Raw genomic sequence first — 19,511 nt, forward strand, 5'->3', positions numbered from 1 at the left:
TTAGATTTTTGCTTGTTATCTAACCACTCTTTAGCACCATTCTAGACTTAGTGATTGCAGATTGTACTAAAGATACTAAAGTGGATCAACCTGTCAACTATTCACATTTGCTAAAATTGTTTGAAGGAACCAAAGCTAACCTCCAACACTAAACTTGACACAAATGCTTGTAATGGGGCTTGGTATACATGTGATCGGATTCTTCAAACAAGTCTGAAAGGTAAAGCCTTGTGTAGATAGATTTATCTCCCTCTCTCTCTCTATTTTTCGAAATATAGATTAAGAAAAATTATTATTATTATTATTATTATTATTATTATTATATATTTATTGTCTATTAGAGATTTATTATGAAGGGATTCGAACATGACTTGGTGGCTACAACCATTAAGGCTTGCTTCATAAGAATTCTATAGGTAAAGGATTAGAACAGGACTTGGTGGCTATAACCATTAAGGTTTGCTTCACAAATAATCCTAGGATATAGGTCAAAAAGAAGTGAACAGGATTTGGTGGCAACCACCATTAAGTCTTGATTCATGGAAGCCTGTCCAATCTTGGTCAATGATCTTGCAATATAAGCAGACTTTGACTGAGAGAGAAAATTAGTAGAGAGAGAGAGAGAGGATAGGAACTAATGTTTACCTGCAGGTCCAGGTACTTGTTTGAAAATCCTTGCATCATGTGATCGATACTCCCAAGGTAAAGCCTGAACTTTTATGTATGCTAAGAAATGAGGTTGGTAGAGGGGAATGTCAGACAAGATTTGCTAAGTTGTTGGTTAGGTGAATTTGGTTGCTAAGCTAGGATATGGTATAATGTGCTTTGTGATTAAGACTTCTTAGATGTGGATTGCAAAATTGTAGAGGTAATGATTCTAAGTTTTAAATCATGTGAGTCCCTGCTGTTTTCAAACCTCTTTCAGAGAGATGTGGGAACCGAAATTCGCACTGTCGATTTCCGTTTAAATAAGGAAACTAGAAAAACCCTAATTTCTCAGAGGTCCCGGATATCTGCTAATACCACATGCCAAGCAATCAGAACACAATAATGACAACGATAAAGTATAAGAAATCGAAAAGAGAGCAAAGTAGATCTTATTCCGAATTCGCGTTTGAGCGTTACAACAAGGTAAGAGCCTGGGCTACGAGAGCTGTCGGCGAGATTCCTAGTACTAAAACCCTAAGACGGCAATAACCTAGTTGAGTCGCAGCTCGAATAACAAAAACAGAAATATGCCTAATTGCTCTAAGTGCTATGTTTTCTCTGAGAAAAGTCCTCCCCATGCCTCTCGCCTAGGACTCCTTTTATATTGGCTCCTAGGTCGGTTTACACTTTTCATCTTCTGCCCTTAAGCCGCCATAGCATAAAAAATGGAGATATTCCATTTTTTCCGATCTTCGTAATTATCTTCAAAATTTCGTATTTATCCGCGGAAACTTGACATTTATCTTTCCTTGCGAACCAAGCGTAAACCGTCATGCGGCTTACGGGCTGTTGGTAAAGAAATCGAAAGTTGGGCCTCGAGTCATGTCTTAGGTCCCTTTGGGCCGCCTTCTAACTCGAAGCGTTTATTACGGCTTCTTTCGATAAAGAGTGAACTTTCTGTGGTTTTTACCGTAAAGTTTGATCGATGACTTAGAATGGCGGGAAACATGAAATGGGTTCGCTACGGTCTTCGGGAGATAGCATTGAAGGGTAGACGAGAATGCATGGACTAATGTCGTATCGACGTTTCGGGGTTTACTTCTAACTGCAACTCGTGGAAGAAGTTTTTCTTCTTCGTTCGTGTAGACGCCGCGTCCGTTGAGGAAAGTTGTATCCCATTGTTCCGGAGGTTGCCGAACGATCGTCCCTTCATCAATCCTCTTGCTCCGTTTCATGAGGACATTATTGCGGTGAGGGATCTACTCAGGAACGGTCCTTTTTTCTGGACTTCCTTTACGCCGAAGAGAGTTCGAAAGGCGCTGAGGTTTGTGCATCCTAGTCCTGCTTTGGGCGGAGAAACAAGGAGTGATTCCGAGCCTGATGACCAAGGTCCCGACGCTGCTCCCACGATTGCGACGGGGCTGAACTCTTCGAAGGGGAAAGATATTTACCTCAGTGACATGGAGCTTTCGGTGGACGATTGCATGCTTCCAGGATGGGATCCGCACCTTGCTTTCGACGATGGAAGCGGTACGAGCGAGGTACCTATTCCGGACTTCGATGATTTCTTCGCTGGTCTTCCGTCGGGCTTTGATGCTCCTCCGGCCATGAACGATTCGGGGAGGCCGAAAGTCGTCGCGGAAGGATCTCGTATCATCAACGGGGTATAAGCTTTAAGAATTTTGATGATCGTTATTATTATTATTTTTTTCTTATAACGTGTCAATCGGTTTTACAGGGCTTGAACTTGCTTGGAGCGGCCATTGAGGCGATCCATAGAAAGGCCATGATTTACCGCTTTAAAGCGGAGAAGGCGGAAAAGGATCTTGCTCGCATGCGAGACGAGATGTTGGCGCGAGATGCTCAACTCGCTCGTGATCATGCCAGGGCTGTTCGTAGGGCGGAACGGAAGGGCAAGAGGGAAATTGTCAAGGTGATGAAGACTCGCGCCTCTCAATTCCAGGTTGAGTACGGGAACCTCAAGGACGCTTTCAACTCACTGGGCGACTTTCGTGAGTGTCGCGGCTCAGTCGGGAGCCTTTGGAAGACGCGGGCGGATGACTATGTTTTCGAGAGGGAGATGGAGTTAATGAAAGGTGGCATGAAGGATCATGCTCACGCTGAGACGCTCATTTCTCCGATCGATGGGAAGATTCAGGGATTCTGGGATCCCATCCCGGTTTCTTCTGATACCGTAGAAACCACGACTGATTTTGCCGGTGACGATGAGGAAGTGAACTATCCCGCGGATGCATTCGGAGCTTCCTTATCCGGGAATTTTAACTTTGATCTGTGAGTGTTTGACGGGAAGAAGTTTTTCCCTTATCTAGTATTTTGTGGCCAAGTGTGGCCTTTGTTCATATATGTCCGGCCGAGTGTGGCCTTCGAACTTTGTATGGGCCTGTTTTGGCCGTTTTTATTTTTATCGGGACTGGCCGTTGGTGGCTTTGAACCCCTACCGCTATGCGGTTTATATAATGGATGTTTATTTGAGTTACTTTGTTTCGAGTGGGTTTTGAAGTAAACATGAGTTGTCTTCTCATATTTAACTTCGTTGAGGCGTTCAATCTGTTAGTTTGTTCGTGAGTTTTTTCGCAAAAATTATTTATTCTTACGGACTTTCGGAAACGTCAAGATATGAACGGAGAGACATGTTTTAGGATCTCGTATCTTTTAGATATCATGTCTTGAGATGTCTGAGACCAATGTGATGGGTTTAGGGCAAGACCTAGGTTTACTCTCGGTTTTAAGGTTTGTGCGGTGACTAGCCGGCTATCGATTTTCCTGTTGCGATTTCTACCTGATTCGTACCGTTTTAAAGTCCGCGATAGGTTCTCGGCTTTTGTAGCGCGCTTTCGTCCTTGTGTTGGACGTTCAAAGATCAAAAGAGTGATCAAGTTGCGTTTGTTTAAGACGGCTGATGTGTTCGTCGAGCCCAATCGACGAACGGAGTGTAAGGTTTTTGTGGTCGCGTTCGGACAATTTGTTCGTATCGTCTCGACTTTTAACTTGGCGACGTCTCGCAGTTATTTCGAAGACTATACTTATATTTTCAGTGGTGAAGAGAGATTGTTTCGCGATTTTGGGCCGTAAGAGGCTGCTGACAAGAGTATTAACGTTTGTAGATTTTCTAAGCGCGTTCTGAGACTTTTGCGTTAATTGAAGCGCAAGTGTCTTAAAAAGGAGCGACGCATATTGTAGTAAAAAACTTCGAAATCTCTAAAAAATTACAATAACGCATTTTTTCCTATGTGGGAGTATATGAGTATACGCACCCACTCCCCCTCCCCCTTTTTAGAGAGGGGGATAGCTGAACTCGTCTTTCGACGAGCTGCCTACGTACCTCTTTCGAGGATCAAGCCATCTCGTAGTTCTATTTTATGCCGCGAGCGTTTTCACTCGGCGATTGTTGCCGTGCTGACCGCCTTGATCGTGATGACCGTGGCCGGATCAGCGTTCTCTTCTGGATGTTCCGGCTTCGGACTCATGCCGAGTTTCGACACCCGAAGCGTTTGCGTCAGCAGACGATGTTAAATCGTCTTTTCTTGAAACTTTTTTGGTCGAAGATTTACCTATCTTCATGCGTTTGCGATTTGCCGTTGCAGAGGTCGTCATCGGCCTTAACTTGTGCTATGCGAGGAAGCACAGTCGCGACTGTTTCTGAAATCCCCAGATAGCTGCGACTCCGTTTGGGGTCGGGAATTTTATACCCAGGTGGTATGTTGATGGAACGGCTTGCATGGCGTTGAGCCATGGGGTTCCCATGATCACGTTGTAGATGGCAGGATGATCGACTACTGCGAATTCGATGATTTTTGTGATCTCCTTGGCCATGACTGGTAGCTGAATCGACCCGAGGGTCATCGATACTTCGCTTGAAAAGCCTGTGAGCGGTTTCGGCGTTGGAGTTACTTCTCCGAATTTGATGCTCATCCGATTGAGAGTGTCGCGGAAGATTACATTGACCGTGCTTCCCGTGTCAATGAGTACTCTTCCGACTTCCAGATCTCGTATGACGAGGTCAATGACAAGCGGATCGCAGTGAGGTTGATCGATCCCGCCAGCTTCCTCCTTCGTGAAGGTGATTGAGCAATTCTGATCATCTCGGGTAGGAGACCATGTAGGCCAGTTTGCGCCCGACTCCGCCTTTTGCTGGTAAGCCTTGATGGCCGAAACCGTATCGTTGCAGAATTGCGATCCTCCAATGATCATGTTGACTCTGCGACGATTGTTATCGTTCCCCTTGTCGTCTGGCCTCCTGCCGCGTTTATCCCCAGATTGGTTTCTTTGAGGAGATCTCTCTGCGGGAGAATTTATGTCCGGCTTCGAGGGGCGATCGGTTTCCAGGATGAGATCTTTCATGCTGGTCACTTCCGAGAGCTCTCCAACTAGTAGCCTCGCGGCCAGCCTTGCTCCCAAGACTTTGCAGTTAGTCGTGGAGTGACCTCGGGACTGGTGGAACTCGCAGAAGGTGTTTCCATCATATCCTTGGTTGCGAGTCCACGTATTACCCGTGATTCGGCCCTGGTCCGAGCCGATCGCGTAATTGTGCGCTCCTTGGAGATCTTCCCCCTCGTGATGGACGTACTTGTCGTTACGAGTGTTCTTCTTCTTCGTTTTTGGATCTACATCTTTCGAGGATGGTCTTGCCGACTTATGTTTTTGCGATAAGACTTTTGTTTCTTCCTCGATCATCGTCGCCTTGTGGAGGGCATCCTGGATCGTCCGCGGTTTGTCGAGGGATATTCATTTTCTGAATTTTGACTTGTACCAGAGCGCCTTTCTGTGCGCATCGATGGCCACCTTGTCGCTTATCCCGCTGACCCTGGGCATTACCAACTTGAATCGGCTGATGAACTCGCAGAGGGGTTCGTCTTCCCTCTGGGACAGACTCCAGAGATCGACATCGGAAGTTTCTCTATCTATGAACATAGAGTATTGCTTGAGAAATTCCGATGCGAGCTGTCGGAAACTTCCGATAGAGTTTCGCTTAAGGCGTGCGAACCATTCGAGGGCTGCTCCTTCTAGATTCTCGATGAACAGGCGGCAGTAGCCGGCGTCTTTTTCGCCGTCCTTCAGCCTCGCTCTTCCCATCGTGATGTCGAAAGCCTGAAGGTGCGCTCTCGGATCGGTCGTACCATCATACTTCGGTACTTTGATTTTTCCTAGATCGGATACCCTCATATCTGAGATGCGAGTGGTGAAGGGGGTCTTCCGAGCCCCTTCCAGCAGCCTATCGATCTCGGGGGCCGCGCTGGTAGCGTGATGGATTTGGGATTTTACGGCTCTCACTTTTGCCGCAGTCTTGGTGATATAGTCGCGAAGATCGCGGATATCCTACGTCTTGCCAGCAGATTTCCGTGCTTGTCGGCGTTTACTGCGAGTGAGCTCGGTTTGCTTTTCAGCCAGCTCTTCTTGTTCGTTCCAATAGAGGATTTCCTCCTCTTCTGTCATTGGTTTGTCGAACGGAGAGCTTTCCCGAGCGAATCGGCTTCTGGTCCTCCTTGGATGTCTGTCGACGTCATCATCAGTATCGTTGGAGACATCGCTATGATCCAGGTCGACTTGCTCGACTCTGTTGTCCTCCGAAGCCTTCGCAGGAGGCGGAGGACTTTCAGGGTTTCCCTTTTCGATGGGAGATTTCTCGCTAGGGTTTTGACCCGAAGGTCGTTCCTGCGCGGCTACAGGCCTGTCAGGTGGGGTTACGAAGTCGAGTCTTTTCCCACGGACTTTAGTGGTTCCGCGGGGGCGGATTGCTCGATTCCTTGCCGTTAAAGTTTCAACTTGTTTGGTCAAGGTGGTCACGAGCTTATCCTGTTCTTCCGATCTTTTTTCGTAGGTGGCGAACATCTTTTTTAACTCCTCGGGCGCCCCGTCGTTGGCTGGTGCGTTGGCCGCGGATACGTCCGCTGTGGGAGTTTGGAGGTCAGTGCCACTGCTTCCGTTAAGAGGAGTCTGCACGTTATTCGTGTCGTCAGTTGACATGTCTTGTTGAGCGTGATGTGGTTGAGAGTTAGATTGATCCGTACCCCCCCTCCTTCCAGGGCCAAACTGTGGGAACCGAAATTCGCACTGTCGATTTCCGTTTAAATAAGGAAACTAGGAAAATCCTAATTTCCCAAAGGTCCCGGATATCTGCTAATACTACACGCCAAGCAATCAGAACACAATAATGACAACGATAAAGTATAAGAAATCGAAAAGAGAGCAAAGTAGATCTTATTCCGAATTCACGTTTGAGCGTTACAACAAGGTAAGAGCCTGGGCTACGAGAGTTGTCAGCGAGATTCCTAGTTCTAAAATCCTAAGACGGCAATAACCTAGTTGAGTCGCAGCTCGAATAACAAAAACGGAAATATGCCTAATTGCTAAGTTTGCTCTGAGAAAAGTCCTCCCCATGCCTCTCGCCTAGGACTCTTTATATACTGGCTCCTAGGTCGGTTTACGCTTTTCCTCTTCAGCCCTTAAGCCGCCATAGCATAAAAAATGGAGATATTCTATTTTTTCCGATCTTCGTAATTATTTTCAATATTTCGTATTTATCCGCGGAAACTTGACATTTATCTTTCCTTGCGAACCAAGCGTAAACCGTCATGCGGCGTACGGGCTGTTGGTTAAGAAATCGTAAGTTGGGCCTCGAGTCATGTCTTAGGTCCCTTTGGGCCGTCTTCTGACTCGAAGCATTTATTACGGCTTCTTTCGATAATGAGTGAACTTTCTGTGGTTTTTACCGTAAAGTTTGATCGATGACTTAGAATGGCGGGAAACATGAAATGGGTTCGCTACGGTCTTCAGGAGATAGCATTGAAGGGTGGACGAGAATGCATGGACTAATGTCGTATCGACGTTTCGGAAGAGCTCGGTCGCTACGTAGCCGAGCTCGGTCGCTGCGTAGCGACCCTTTTCGAGCTCTTGTCCGATGTCTAGTGTTTCCTCTGCAAAGCTTTTCGTAAGGAAGAAATCTATTTCGAAAAAGTATTTGTCGAAGAAGGTTTTTCGTTTTTTTCTTCGGGGATTTGGACGTTAACTTCGTCGTAACCGTTTTCGACCCCAACAAGAGACTGCATGTTTTTTTTGCTTAAGGACAAGCAAAAGGGTAACTCTGGGGGAGTTGATAGACCATGGATTTGACCTACTTTTACCCATGGTTTATAAGTGTTTTAATTACTAATTTTTATATTATAGAGTCTATTTAGAGTATTTATAGGATCATGAGTGATTTGGAGGAAAGTAATGATTTTGGAGCATTTTGGAGATATTTGGAGTGAGCACCCGAGATGATCATTGAACGTGACCATCGGTCGATATTGAAGAGAAATAATCGATTGATGTTCACATCTTGACATCGATCGACAGTGAAGCGCGCAGAAAGCCCATTTGGTCACAGCCGACTTAGAGCCCAAGTCTTCACCAATTTACAAGATTGCCCCTGACGAGTTTTAACCTAATTATATAAGCTTTGCCAACATGTTGGAGGTAAAGTGTGTTTTCTTATTTTACTATTTTCACAGCAAAGGTTTTCTAGGATTTTAGTAGATTGGAGAGAAGATCTAAAGTTACTTTGTGATTGGAACTCCATTGATATCTATTTACAATTCTAATGAAATTTTCATACATATTTGCTGTTATGAATTACTTGGCCATGTCTGAGTAGTGTCTTTGTTAGATTTTAGGGTTCAAATAGGTTATGAGAGATTAGCCCCAACTATAGATTGCTAAGTTGTGATATTAATCATTAGGATTATCATTAATGCATGATTCTAGATTAGCTACCTAGAACTTTCCCTAGGATTGTTAGATATAAGCGATAGCTTTCATCTCATCTTGAAACCATTCTAATTGAGCTAAGATTCTTGCTAAGAGTAAGGCGAGAGCTGATCTAGTGAGCTTAGTGAGCACATTCAACCCACGCATTAACGCTTGACCAACAGCGTCGATCGATATTCAAATAGAATAACAGGTCGACGTTTCGAACAGTGCATCGATCGATACTCATATAGAATCATCGATCGACACTGGTCAATAGACGAACCTAGAAAGCGAGATCCTAGTGGTTTGTTTACAAGTGTTGAGCTCTACAATATCATGTATGCAACTTTTTAGGCATCTATAGGATTATAATTCCAAATTTCCTGAATAAAAACCCTAAGTCTAGCTATTTCCTTTTAAGCACCAAAACCTCAACCAATCAATCGAGCAATTACTTGCTCAACAACTGCAACTTTACATTTGAACAATTAAACCATCTAGCTTAACAAGTATGATTAGATTTATTAGGTTCCCTAGCTCCTTGTGGATTCGATCCCTGAACACTGCAATTGAAACTCTTATTTGAGAGAGTAAAATCACTCCTTAGGGTAATTTGAGTGATATCAGACCATAGAAGTCGTAGTGGATTGTCGTAGCTTGTGTTCTGCTAGGAAGCAAAGTCGAGTCTGTTTTTGGCATCCCCGAATCGCTTCGATTCTGTTGGGAGTCAGGAACTTGATGCCTAGGTGATATAATGATGGAACTGCCTTCGTGGAGTTTTTCCAAGGCGTTCCCATGATCAAGTTGTAGATGGCGGGATGGTCGACCACCGCGAAGTCGACAATTTTCATGACTTCTTTTGCCATTACCGGGAGCTTGATCGATCCGAGCGCCATCAACGTTATACCCGAGAACCCGGTCATAGGTTTCAGCATTGGTACGACTTCCCCTAGTTCGATTTTCATCCTATTGAGAGTGTCGCGGAAGATAACGTTGATCGTGCTTCCTGTGTTGACTAGAATTCTTGCGATCTCGAGATCCTTGATTACGAGGTCAATAACGAGCGGATCGCGATGGGGCTGGTCGATTCCGCTAGTCTCTCCCTCCTCGAAGATGATCGCGTCGTTTGGTACATCGCGGGGCAGAGACGCGGTCGACCAGTTCGCGCTTGTTTCAGCTTTCCGCTGGTAGGCCTTGATGAACGAGACAGTGTCATGGCAGTATTGCGATCGACCAATGATCATGCTCACTCTGCGACGATTACTCTGCCTTCTTACGCGTTTTTCACCCGACTGATTCCCTTGAGAAGGGTTCCCTGGAGTTGTGTCGGTTTTTGGCGTTCGGACTCGCGGATGAGATCCTTGATAACGGTGACTTCATTGATTTCTCATGCGAGTAGTTTTTCGGCTAACCTCGAGCCGGGTACTTTGCAGTTCACTGTCGAGGTTCCTCGCGTTTGGTGAAACTCGCAGAAGACAGAGTCATCGTAACCCGAATTTTGAGTCCATGTATTCCCCAACTTCCTTTTTCGGAGTTGATGGCATAGTTATGCGCCCCCTGGAGTTATTTTCCCTCGTGATGGACATACTTGTCGTTAAGAGAGTTCTTTTTTTAAGACTTCTGATCCGATGTTGCATCTTTTGAGGATGTTTTTGTAGACTTATGTTTTTGCGACAGAACTTTCATCTCCTCTTTGATGGTGATGTAATCCGTAGCCTTATGAAGGGCGTCCTTGAATGTCTGCGGTTTGCCGAGAGTTATCCACTTCCGGAACTTCGACTTGTACCAGAGCGTCTTCATGAGCGCGTCAATTGCCACCTTATCGCTTATCCCGCTAACTCTCGCCATGACGAGCTTGAACCTGTTCAAGAAGTCACGGAGAGATTCGTCCTCCTTCTAGGCTAGGCTCCAGAGATCGACATCAGAATTTTCTATATCTATGAACATAGAGTATTGTTTGAGAAACTCCGAAGCGAGTTGGCGGAAACTTCCGATAGAATTTTGCCTAAGGCGGGAAAACCATTCGACCGCTGCTCCCTGGAGATTTTCGACGAAGAGGCGGCAATGGCCGGCGTCCCTTTCATTTTTCCCTTAGCTTGGCCCTCCCCATGGCGATCTGAAAGGTTTGCAGATGCGCTTTAGGATCGGTGGTACCATCGTAGGTATTTTAATTTTTCCAGGGTCCGAGACTATTGTCTCGATAATGCGCGCGGTGAAGGGGGTCTTCAGAGCCTCCTCGAGAAACATGTAGATCTCAGGGGCAGCACAAGTAGCGTGGTGAATCTGAGATTTCACTGCTTTCACTTCCGCAGCCGTCTTCGTGATGTAATCACAGAGGTCACGGATTTCGTCGAGATCATCGCCAGCAGCTTTCCGATTTCATCGACGTTTGCTGTGAGTGATATGGGTCTGTTCTTTGGCGAGTTTCTCTTGTTCGGCCCAGAAGGTGTTTTCCTCTTCCTCTGTCATGGGTTTCTCGAACGAAGAATTTTCCCGATTCACATGGCTTCTAGTCCTCCTTGGATGCACGTCTGCATCCTCGTCCGAATGATCGGACTGATCGCTGGGATCCAAGTTGACTCGTTCGACTTCATAATCCTCCGTTTCCCGCACGGGAGGTGGAAGGTTTTCCAAAATTTTCCGAGTCACGGCCGGGCTAATCTCATCAAGGTTTTCTCATATCGAGTTATCATAAGTGTTCCCCGGCCTGTCGAGTGGAGTCTCGAAATCAAGTCTCCTTCCGTGAAGCTTTGTAGTTCTGTGGGGAAGGACGGCTATGGTTCTCACTGTTAGGGTTTCAACCTGTTTAGCGAGAGGGCCTATGAGATTTTCATGTTCCTCCGACTTCTTTTTGAAGGTGGTGAACATCTCCTCGAACGCTGCGGTGTTAGCATTAGCGTTGACCGCGGATACGTTCGCTGCTGGAGTCGTGCCAACGTTGTCGTTGTTGTTGATATCTACATCAACGCGAGTTTGTTGGCCGTATGTTGCCATGTCTATTTGAGCGTCTGCGGCTAAAAGTTAGATTTGATCCTTACCCCCTCCTTCTAGCGCCAAACTGTGGGAACCAAAATTTGCACTATCGATTTCCGCTAAATTAGGAAAGATAGGAAACCCTAAATTTCCCAGAGGTCTCGGATATCTACTAAACCACACGCCAAGCAGTCAGAACATGAAAACAGGCTAAGTATAAAATTGCATATAAGTATTTACAACAGGTAAAGCCTCGGCCGCAAGAGCTATCGGCGAGATCCAAGTTCTAACAACCTAAGACCTGAAAACCTAGTTGAGTCGCAGCGCGATAAAAAAACAGAAAATTGCCTAAATTTCTCTAAGTGATAAGTTTGCTCAGTCACTTCTTCTCGAGTCTGGGCTAGGGGGTCGGAGATATCAGTCTACTCGTTCGGGTTAGATCTTCGGCAGACTGCCTTTCTCCGGGACGGTTCCAGACTCGGGCTCCGGCTCGTTCGGGGATGGAGGTTCGATCTGGAATCGAGGTCCGATCAGCCGGGGAAAATCGATCTTGACTCGATGTTCCGATCAGAGGGACTCGTTGCTTCTGGGTTGCTCTGATCGCTCCATCGGCTCCAGTTGGCCCGGTGGGTAAGGTTTCGGTTCCTGAGTCAGATCCGGTAGGATCGATGTCGTTGACTCTCGATGGTGTGGTTCCGACGGTTTGATTAGGATCCATAGTCGCGCTTAGGAAACTTAGATCGGTTTCTTAGCAAAGATGTTTTTTGTTTATCTTCCCCACAGTCGGCGCCAAAATGTAGATCCTAAAATCTACACTAAGAATTTGATAGTGATCGGGGGTTTAATCTAGGGAAGATAAATGATGTATGCAACGATATCTTTAGAACACAACGATATAATCAGTTTCCAGTAGGCAAAAATGGACTTTTATTGATGAATAAGATCGAATACAATGAGTTAAACAAGATCGAATGTTACAAACGAGATCGCTAAGAGAAAGGATCTAAAGACGGATGAAAACAAGGTCGAAGTATGGGTGTAGCTCTCTCTAGGATTTTCAACGTGTCCTTTTCCTTATGCATCAATCTCTTCTTATAGTGGACTTCTCCTGTGATGTTCACAACCGTTCCGTGATCTCCATTTCCTCGAAGTCTCCCTATGGAGCTTGCGTGCTCGCTATGGGCTTTAACTCTTCGCAGCCCATATTCTTGATAGTGGCTCATTAATGTGTTGACCGAAATTGGGTCCAACACCGATCTTCATGATTATCATTTAAAACTTTAACATTTATCTCCAAACTTGACATTTATCTCTTCTCGCCAATATTCGATAAACCGTCATAGCAACTTCGGGCCGATTTCTTGTTAAAAATCGTAAGTGGGTGTTTGCCGCGTTTCAGACCACTTTTGGCCGTTTTTTGACGAAAACGTTTTCACGATTTCTTTTCGGAAGAGTAACCTGCAGTACGACGCCGGTTTTACGAGATAATCCAAATCAATAATATAGTCGAGATAACCATGGGGCTAAGTTAAACGTAGTCGTCTTTATACGATCGCTCCGAACTTATACGCAAAAATAAGCTTTTGTCGTTTTTCCGTAAAGTTTCAAAGGTAACTCCGATTGAGACGAAACAAGAGACAATTTGACCGAGGCCTGAAAGGGGGAGTTCCGGAGATGAGAATGCATGGTTTTGGAGTGATCCAGCTCAGCAAAGGCGAGTATGGACAAGATTGATCTAACTCGTCGTTTGGTAGATCCAACTCGCCGTTCGATTCAACTCGCCGTTGGGCGAGTTGGATGAAGTTTGTCCAACTCGCCCAACGGCGAGTTAGATCGGTCGGTCCAACTTCTCCGAAGGATAGGACGATGCTGGTTTGGTTGTTCTGATGCTGGGGAATTATTCGTTCGACGCTTAAATGGTCCCTTGTCGGGTAATAGTCTTAAGAATACGAAATTTTAGTTTTTTGTATTCTTATTTTCCTTTTAGAAAGGTTTCTCGAGAACTTTTCGACATTGATTTCGTCGTTACTGATTTTGACCCCAAAACGATTTCGATTTAAACCAAAGTAAACCGCAGAATCCACCGGTTTACTTGAAGAATGGTTAGATCGATTTCGCCCCAAAAGGCGACATACGGTGAAGCGATAAAAAGCAAAAGCTGACATACCCAATTCGACGACAAACCGTCACGATCAGGAACACCTTCGTGGCAGACCACCTATCTTCTAGACCTGACCCACAAATTTACTGAGACCCGCTACGCGTCTCACAAGTGAATTGGGGGGGACTTACTGTAGGGGATAATTGCATCCCTCCACATAAGATAGTAGGTCTGGCCCATAGAAGCAAAGCATCAGCTCGGCTCGTAGGCTTCAAGACCGAGTGTCGGCTTAACTCAAGACTGCCTTTAGCCGACTCCTCAAATCGACTAAAAGCAGTCAGCTCAGTGGTTTAATTTGCCAGCCTAAGCACCAGGCCTGACGAGTTAAAGCCCATTAAGAGCAGGGCGACGTAGGGCACGAGGAGGAGAGGAGTCAGCTATATAAAAAGAGGAAGAAGCAACAAGAAGGGGAGCCGAACATCACTACACACTCGGCGGCTATAATTAGGGTTTATCTTCCTTGTATTCTTGTCGACTTATACTTTTTCGGCCAACTCCCTGAGCACCGGCTTGTTTCACCGTCTGTTTTCTTATTTGTAACCGACAAAACCATATCTCATGACTCATCTAATAAAACGTACGTCTTCGTAATAGTCCACTGATGAGTTTCGTCTCTTTTATTTGTGTCCGACCAAATTTGGTTCAAACAAACGTTTATTAAATATTTGTCATTGATGTAATAGCATAATTAACCATCATATTTATAAAATCAAAACTATATTGGAACAAAAACAGTAGACTCAAACGTATAAGAAGATAAAATCATTTTTCAATATGGCTCGATTAGCCAATTTTTCCAGAATAAATATACATTTCCGGTTTATATTATTTTTGGTCACTAGGCCGACAAAAAGAAACAATTTTGGTCAGTGCAAATGGAAAAAAAGAAAAGAAAAGGATTTGCTTTGTTTGTACGAGCTATCTCAAGTGCCAATCAACCACAACAGCTTATTTTTCCTCCCCCTTCTCCATTTTCTATTGATATCCTCCCTCCCAGTACCTCTCCCTCCCATCACAAATTATCTCAGCTCATCATTTCTTTTTCTGGGATTCTCGCTGCGGAGCGAAGGTTCTGGGTATCAATTAGAATTTCGTTAATGGAGAAAGGGATCTTTTTGTTGCTGTTGGTGATTCTGTTTGGGAATTTAATGTTCACCGGCGTATCCGTTAGGGTTCCGATTTGTGCTATGAGGTCTGTTAAAGATTACGCCTTAGGGTTTCGAGAGCAGACCTGTCCATTTTATGGTGATGAATTAGCCGAGCGTCCTCATTTCGTTGCCGTCACTGAGGTAATAACATCCGGATGAAATTTTCTATCTTTGTTAATGTTATCAAATAATGCTGATTTAGGTTTCTGAAACTGAATGTTTTGCCTTACTGGTGGTGAAGGGTGATGAGCGTTGGTTGCAAACAGCTTTGGATATGATTCATAAGAACAAGTGTGACTATGTGGCTTTGCTCTTCTATGCATCATGGTGTCCTTTCTCAAGGTCTTTTACTCCGAGTTTTGATCTCATCTCTTCTCTCTACTCATCAATTCCTCACTTTGCAATTAAGGAATCGGCCGTTAAGCCAAGGTTGGTTAATAAAGTCACAATCTTTTAAGCTGGTTTAGATTGTAATTGCTTTGTTGTGGTTGGTGCAGTACTCTCTCTAAGTATGGAGTTCATGGGTTTCCTACTCTCTTACTTATGAATTCAACTATGCGGGCACGATACCGAGGGACCAGAATGCTTGATTCTCTTGTTGCTTTCTACAGAGATGTTACTGGTAAGATGTTAGATGTTCCACTACCTCATGTGGATACTTGTTTTTCGCAATGAATATCTATCAGAAGTTACAAAATAGTCAAATGGTAAACATTGTTGCGATTGTGATCCTGCTGTTAGCTGTTTATTTAGTCTTTTTTAATTAGCTCAGTTAGTGAACTAACAAGGAAATTGGTAGGCATTGAAACGCTGGATAAGACTTCTCTCGAGAAGAGCTTATTGGTTCCTCATCTCGGGAACGAAAACAACACTGAGCCAGAGAACTGCCCTTTCACATGGGCCAGATCGCCTGAGAATATGCTTCGACAAGAAACCTATCTAACTCTTGCTACTGTATTCGTACTGTTGAGATTGCTCTATTTCGTTTTCCCTGCACTGGTTGTGTTTGCCAAGTTTACTTGGCCACGGATTGCTCAAAACATGGGATTAGAAAGCCTGCAAGAACATACGGTCGGGTTTCTGAGCCGACTATGCATGTATCTTAGAGAGCCTTGCAAGAGGAGCAATCTGCAGGGAGGAGCCATGAACGCTAGAGCATGGGCCTCCAAGTCTTTGGCAACCGTCTCAATTGGGGACTCGAGCTCATCAAACAGAGCAAGTTCAGCTTCTCATTGACTTGAAACTTTGTAATCACCTAAATGTTTGGGCATATGCTACAGCTCTTTCCTGTATAATCAGCAGTTCCTCTGGAGAGGGGCTAATTCATAGCTAAATATTTTGTAGCAAATATTATATAAGTCAGTTCCTGATTTTTCTGCCAATATCCTAATTTTTGCTTTTAACTTCCGCAAACAGTATCACATTAAGGAAAAATACAAATTCATAAGCCAGAGACTTGAACCAATCTATTTGGTTAGTCTCGAAGCCTTAATTTTCAACTAATCAGTCAAGCTCTACAACAGAGACATCATTCTTCAGGATCTGCAATTTAACAACATAAACCAAGTTTTTAATCAAATCTGCGTAACATGATCAACATCCACAAAGAAGATGAATGTTCTTTTTCCATTACCTGTGAAATATAATCTTTTACTCTCTCGCTGACTTGCGCATCTAAAGCTCTCTCAGCAAGATCGTAGAACAGAGTATTACCCTCTGGGCCACTCACTTTCTCCTTCTGCAAGAACCTGTCCAAATGAAGAAGCATTTTAGGAGGAATTATCAAAGACCAATATCTTCATCTAATTTCCTAACAGATATCACCTTTGTTGCACTAACGTCTCTAGGGCCTGCTTGTTGCTCCCAAACACAGGATTATGCTCATCACTTTCGTGCAGTCCCATTCTCCTCAAATGGTGCCAAAGGGTTTCTATGGAAAGAGGCCAACATACTAAATTAGCAACCATTTACTTAGGAACAAATGCAAGACAAGGACAAATCAGAAGCATAGAGCATTACATACATATACCTTCAGGTATTTTGCCTCCTGCAAGCTGCACAACAGCAAGAACCGCAAACGTAAAGCCAGTCATAGGGCTTGTTGTTTCTTCAACCACATGTTTCCTAAACACTTCAATCGGCAATTGACTAACGAGCACATACGATTTCGAGTCAGCATTACCTGGAGGAACAACATGTTAGCTAAATCTAACCGTAAAGTTCAATCAAAAGTCGCTACTTTTATCAACCAGTGTCTCACTTTGTGACTGAGGAAGCCTTGTTTGAGCATTAGAACAAGTCCTAGAGCGTTGAAGCTCTTTCAAATCATAACCAAACACACTTGAGAGCTTGGTCTTAGCTTCGTTGATCACGGAGGTGGCCAGGTTACGCTGACGATAGTTCTTGGTAACAATCTGAGTCAAATCTTCTCTTTTAATAGGGCATCCTGAGTTTTGATGGAACTTGAAGAGTACGAATCTAATCACCTCCGAAACAAGCTTATCCGTTTCCTGATTATTTCAAATTCCTTTCAAGCAACAATCTCCGATATATATATAATAATAAATAGGAAGAAAGTGAAACAGTACCTCCTTCGATATACCAAATTGAGAAAGAGCATCTGCTTCATCAGCCATTCTGCAATTGGGTTTCACAAGATTAGGCTTAAATTGAACTTATTAAGAGAGGAATTCCTATGTTTTCGAGAACAACTAGATTATTATAATTGATAAATCGCGAGAGATTTATTCACCTGAAGAAACTGGGAGATGTAGAATCGGAGACGATTAAGCTCCGAAAACCCTAATTTATTGTGAATCTATTGGCGGGAGAAAAAGGTAGAAGGCCAAAACAGTCTCTGATTCAGCAAGAGGGTTTAAGAGAGGGTATGGGAAGCCCACAAATCTGACGGTTGAGATTTCCTTGTTACTGGTAAGCAGCCCTCCGTTTCAGATTAATTGTCGTTTTAGATTTTGGTACACAGATTAAGAAAACATTTAATTTTGTATATTTACTAGATAAAAATATAATTTTCAATACACCTAACCATATTACAACCAATTGAAAAATATATTAAAATATAAAATAAATAAATTTTGCATTGAAATAATAAAACGACACTTATTTTAAAACAAAAATTTTACTCTACAATGACAAGTAATCTGAAATTGAGGGAGTAGTAACTTTAGTTTTCATAAAGCCGTGGGTTCGATTTTAAGTTCTTTTAAAAAAAAAAATAGTTTGTGTAGCCAATTTGAGAATTGGTTAATATCCAAGAAACTTCAATTCCAATCTAATTCTAGATTTTCAGATGATTTTTCTTAATGTGGATAAAATTTGTTGATATTTCTAGGTTTTTTGGATAACATATAAGGTAACTCAAAATAATTTGCAATGTTTCAGATACAAAAGATATTAGAATAATTATTTATATTACATCCAAAGGCAGTTTACATGTTTATATTGACACAATGGGGCAGTTTTAGCTACTGGGACACTTTCTACCAACTAATTTCCCTTTTTCATCCCAACATAACTAAATGATGTCTAACTGTAACCATTTCTTTTTGATACCCAACTAGTTTACTGGCGGGAACTCAGATCTACCACTCATCTCTCATTTTAATCTGACGGTTCAAGATCATTTTGAACCATTAGATCTGTCTAACTTCTCAACCATTAGATCTACCTTTTTTCTTTATTTTCCAACGGCCCAGATTTACCATATATTTATCTCCTTCCTTATCTTCAAGATTTTTGCTTTTTTTTCTCTGAACAACCGGCTCTGTAACCTTCACTCGTTTTGTCGCTGTTTCTGTATCTAATTAATCAAGAGGTTTACATTAGCAACACTTTAATGGGTTAATTACTACAATATTTTTAAGTTCTAGATGTAAAAAACGCAAAAAAAAAAGATTGCACGAAGAAAATCAATGGCGGCTCTAAGATTTAGTTGCAAAAACACAGGATACCCTAATAGGAAAAAGATGATTTAATTACAAAATTGCCACTCATTTAAAAAAAATAGCAAAATATGTACAATTATATATGTACATGTGTACATCTTCACAAGTGTACACTCTGTATTATTAAAACAATGTACACTCTTCACATGTGTACACTATTTATTATTAAAGCAAAAAACAAAATTTACATGTGTACAATTATATGTGTGCATGTGAACGTCTTCAGAGGCGTACACTCTTTATTATTAAAACAATGTACCATGTATATAAGAAAGAAACTGATAAGAAAACAAGTGACTCGTAAATGTTTTTCCATCTTCCATGAGCGTTTGAAACCCCTCGTCATCACCAGCTCATTCCAAAGTGATCCACCACCGAAATTGATAATATTTGTATACCACATCATTGGGACTATTGGAAAACGCAAACTAAATGTTAGGCACAAATGTTTGGAAAACTCTGGTCCACCATGATTATCAATAAGAATATTGCATGGGAATTTCAAAGCTTGAGATGCATCGTTTCAAAATAATTGTTACATTCACATGGATTATAGCCTTAGGGAATTATTCTACCGGCCATAGTTAACGGTTTTCTTAACCATCCAAACAAGACTCATTAATGAATTCTTCTACCGGCCATAATTAACGGTTTCTTAACCATCCAATGTTTAGTAGGATATCTATGTGTACATATTAGTGTACATGTGTTCATTTTGTCTGATAATGTCCATGTGTACATCTATAGATATCCACATGACTTTGGTTCATTTGTACGCTTTCTAAACACAACACTGATGCATTTGTAAATCTGGACTTGTCTTCGAACGTATGTTGAATAACACAAAACTAATTTCATATGTATATT

At 43.0% G+C, this 19,511-nt stretch overlaps 2 protein-coding genes across 2 annotated transcripts; one reads left to right on the top strand and one right to left on the bottom strand.

Moving 5' to 3' along the window:
* Positions 1–14,369: 14,369 nt before the first annotated feature.
* On the top strand, positions 14,370–16,061 carry LOC106416064 (5'-adenylylsulfate reductase-like 4). Its single transcript, XM_013856899.3, has 4 exons — positions 14,370–14,820; positions 14,921–15,108; positions 15,177–15,301; positions 15,479–16,061. The coding sequence occupies exons 1-4, from the start codon at positions 14,407–14,409 to the stop codon at positions 15,913–15,915; spliced, it is 1,164 nt and encodes a 387-aa protein (XP_013712353.1). The 5' UTR covers positions 14,370–14,406; the 3' UTR covers positions 15,916–16,061.
* On the bottom strand, positions 16,002–17,543 carry LOC106416065 (melanoma-associated antigen 8). The gene is made up of 7 exons (XM_013856900.3): positions 17,432–17,543; positions 17,268–17,316; positions 16,940–17,189; positions 16,709–16,861; positions 16,504–16,609; positions 16,313–16,427; positions 16,002–16,221 (listed from the first exon to the last, which is right to left on the bottom strand). Exons 2-7 carry the CDS (start codon positions 17,313–17,315, stop codon positions 16,183–16,185), a joined length of 711 nt encoding a protein of 236 aa, XP_013712354.1. The 5' UTR covers position 17,316; positions 17,432–17,543; the 3' UTR covers positions 16,002–16,182.
* Between the last annotated feature and the right edge of the window lie 1,968 nt (positions 17,544–19,511).

The sequence above is a fragment of the Brassica napus genome, chromosome C8, assembly GCF_020379485.1.
Source record: "Brassica napus cultivar Da-Ae chromosome C8, Da-Ae, whole genome shotgun sequence".
NCBI classification, from domain to species: Eukaryota; Viridiplantae; Streptophyta; class Magnoliopsida; order Brassicales; family Brassicaceae; genus Brassica; species Brassica napus.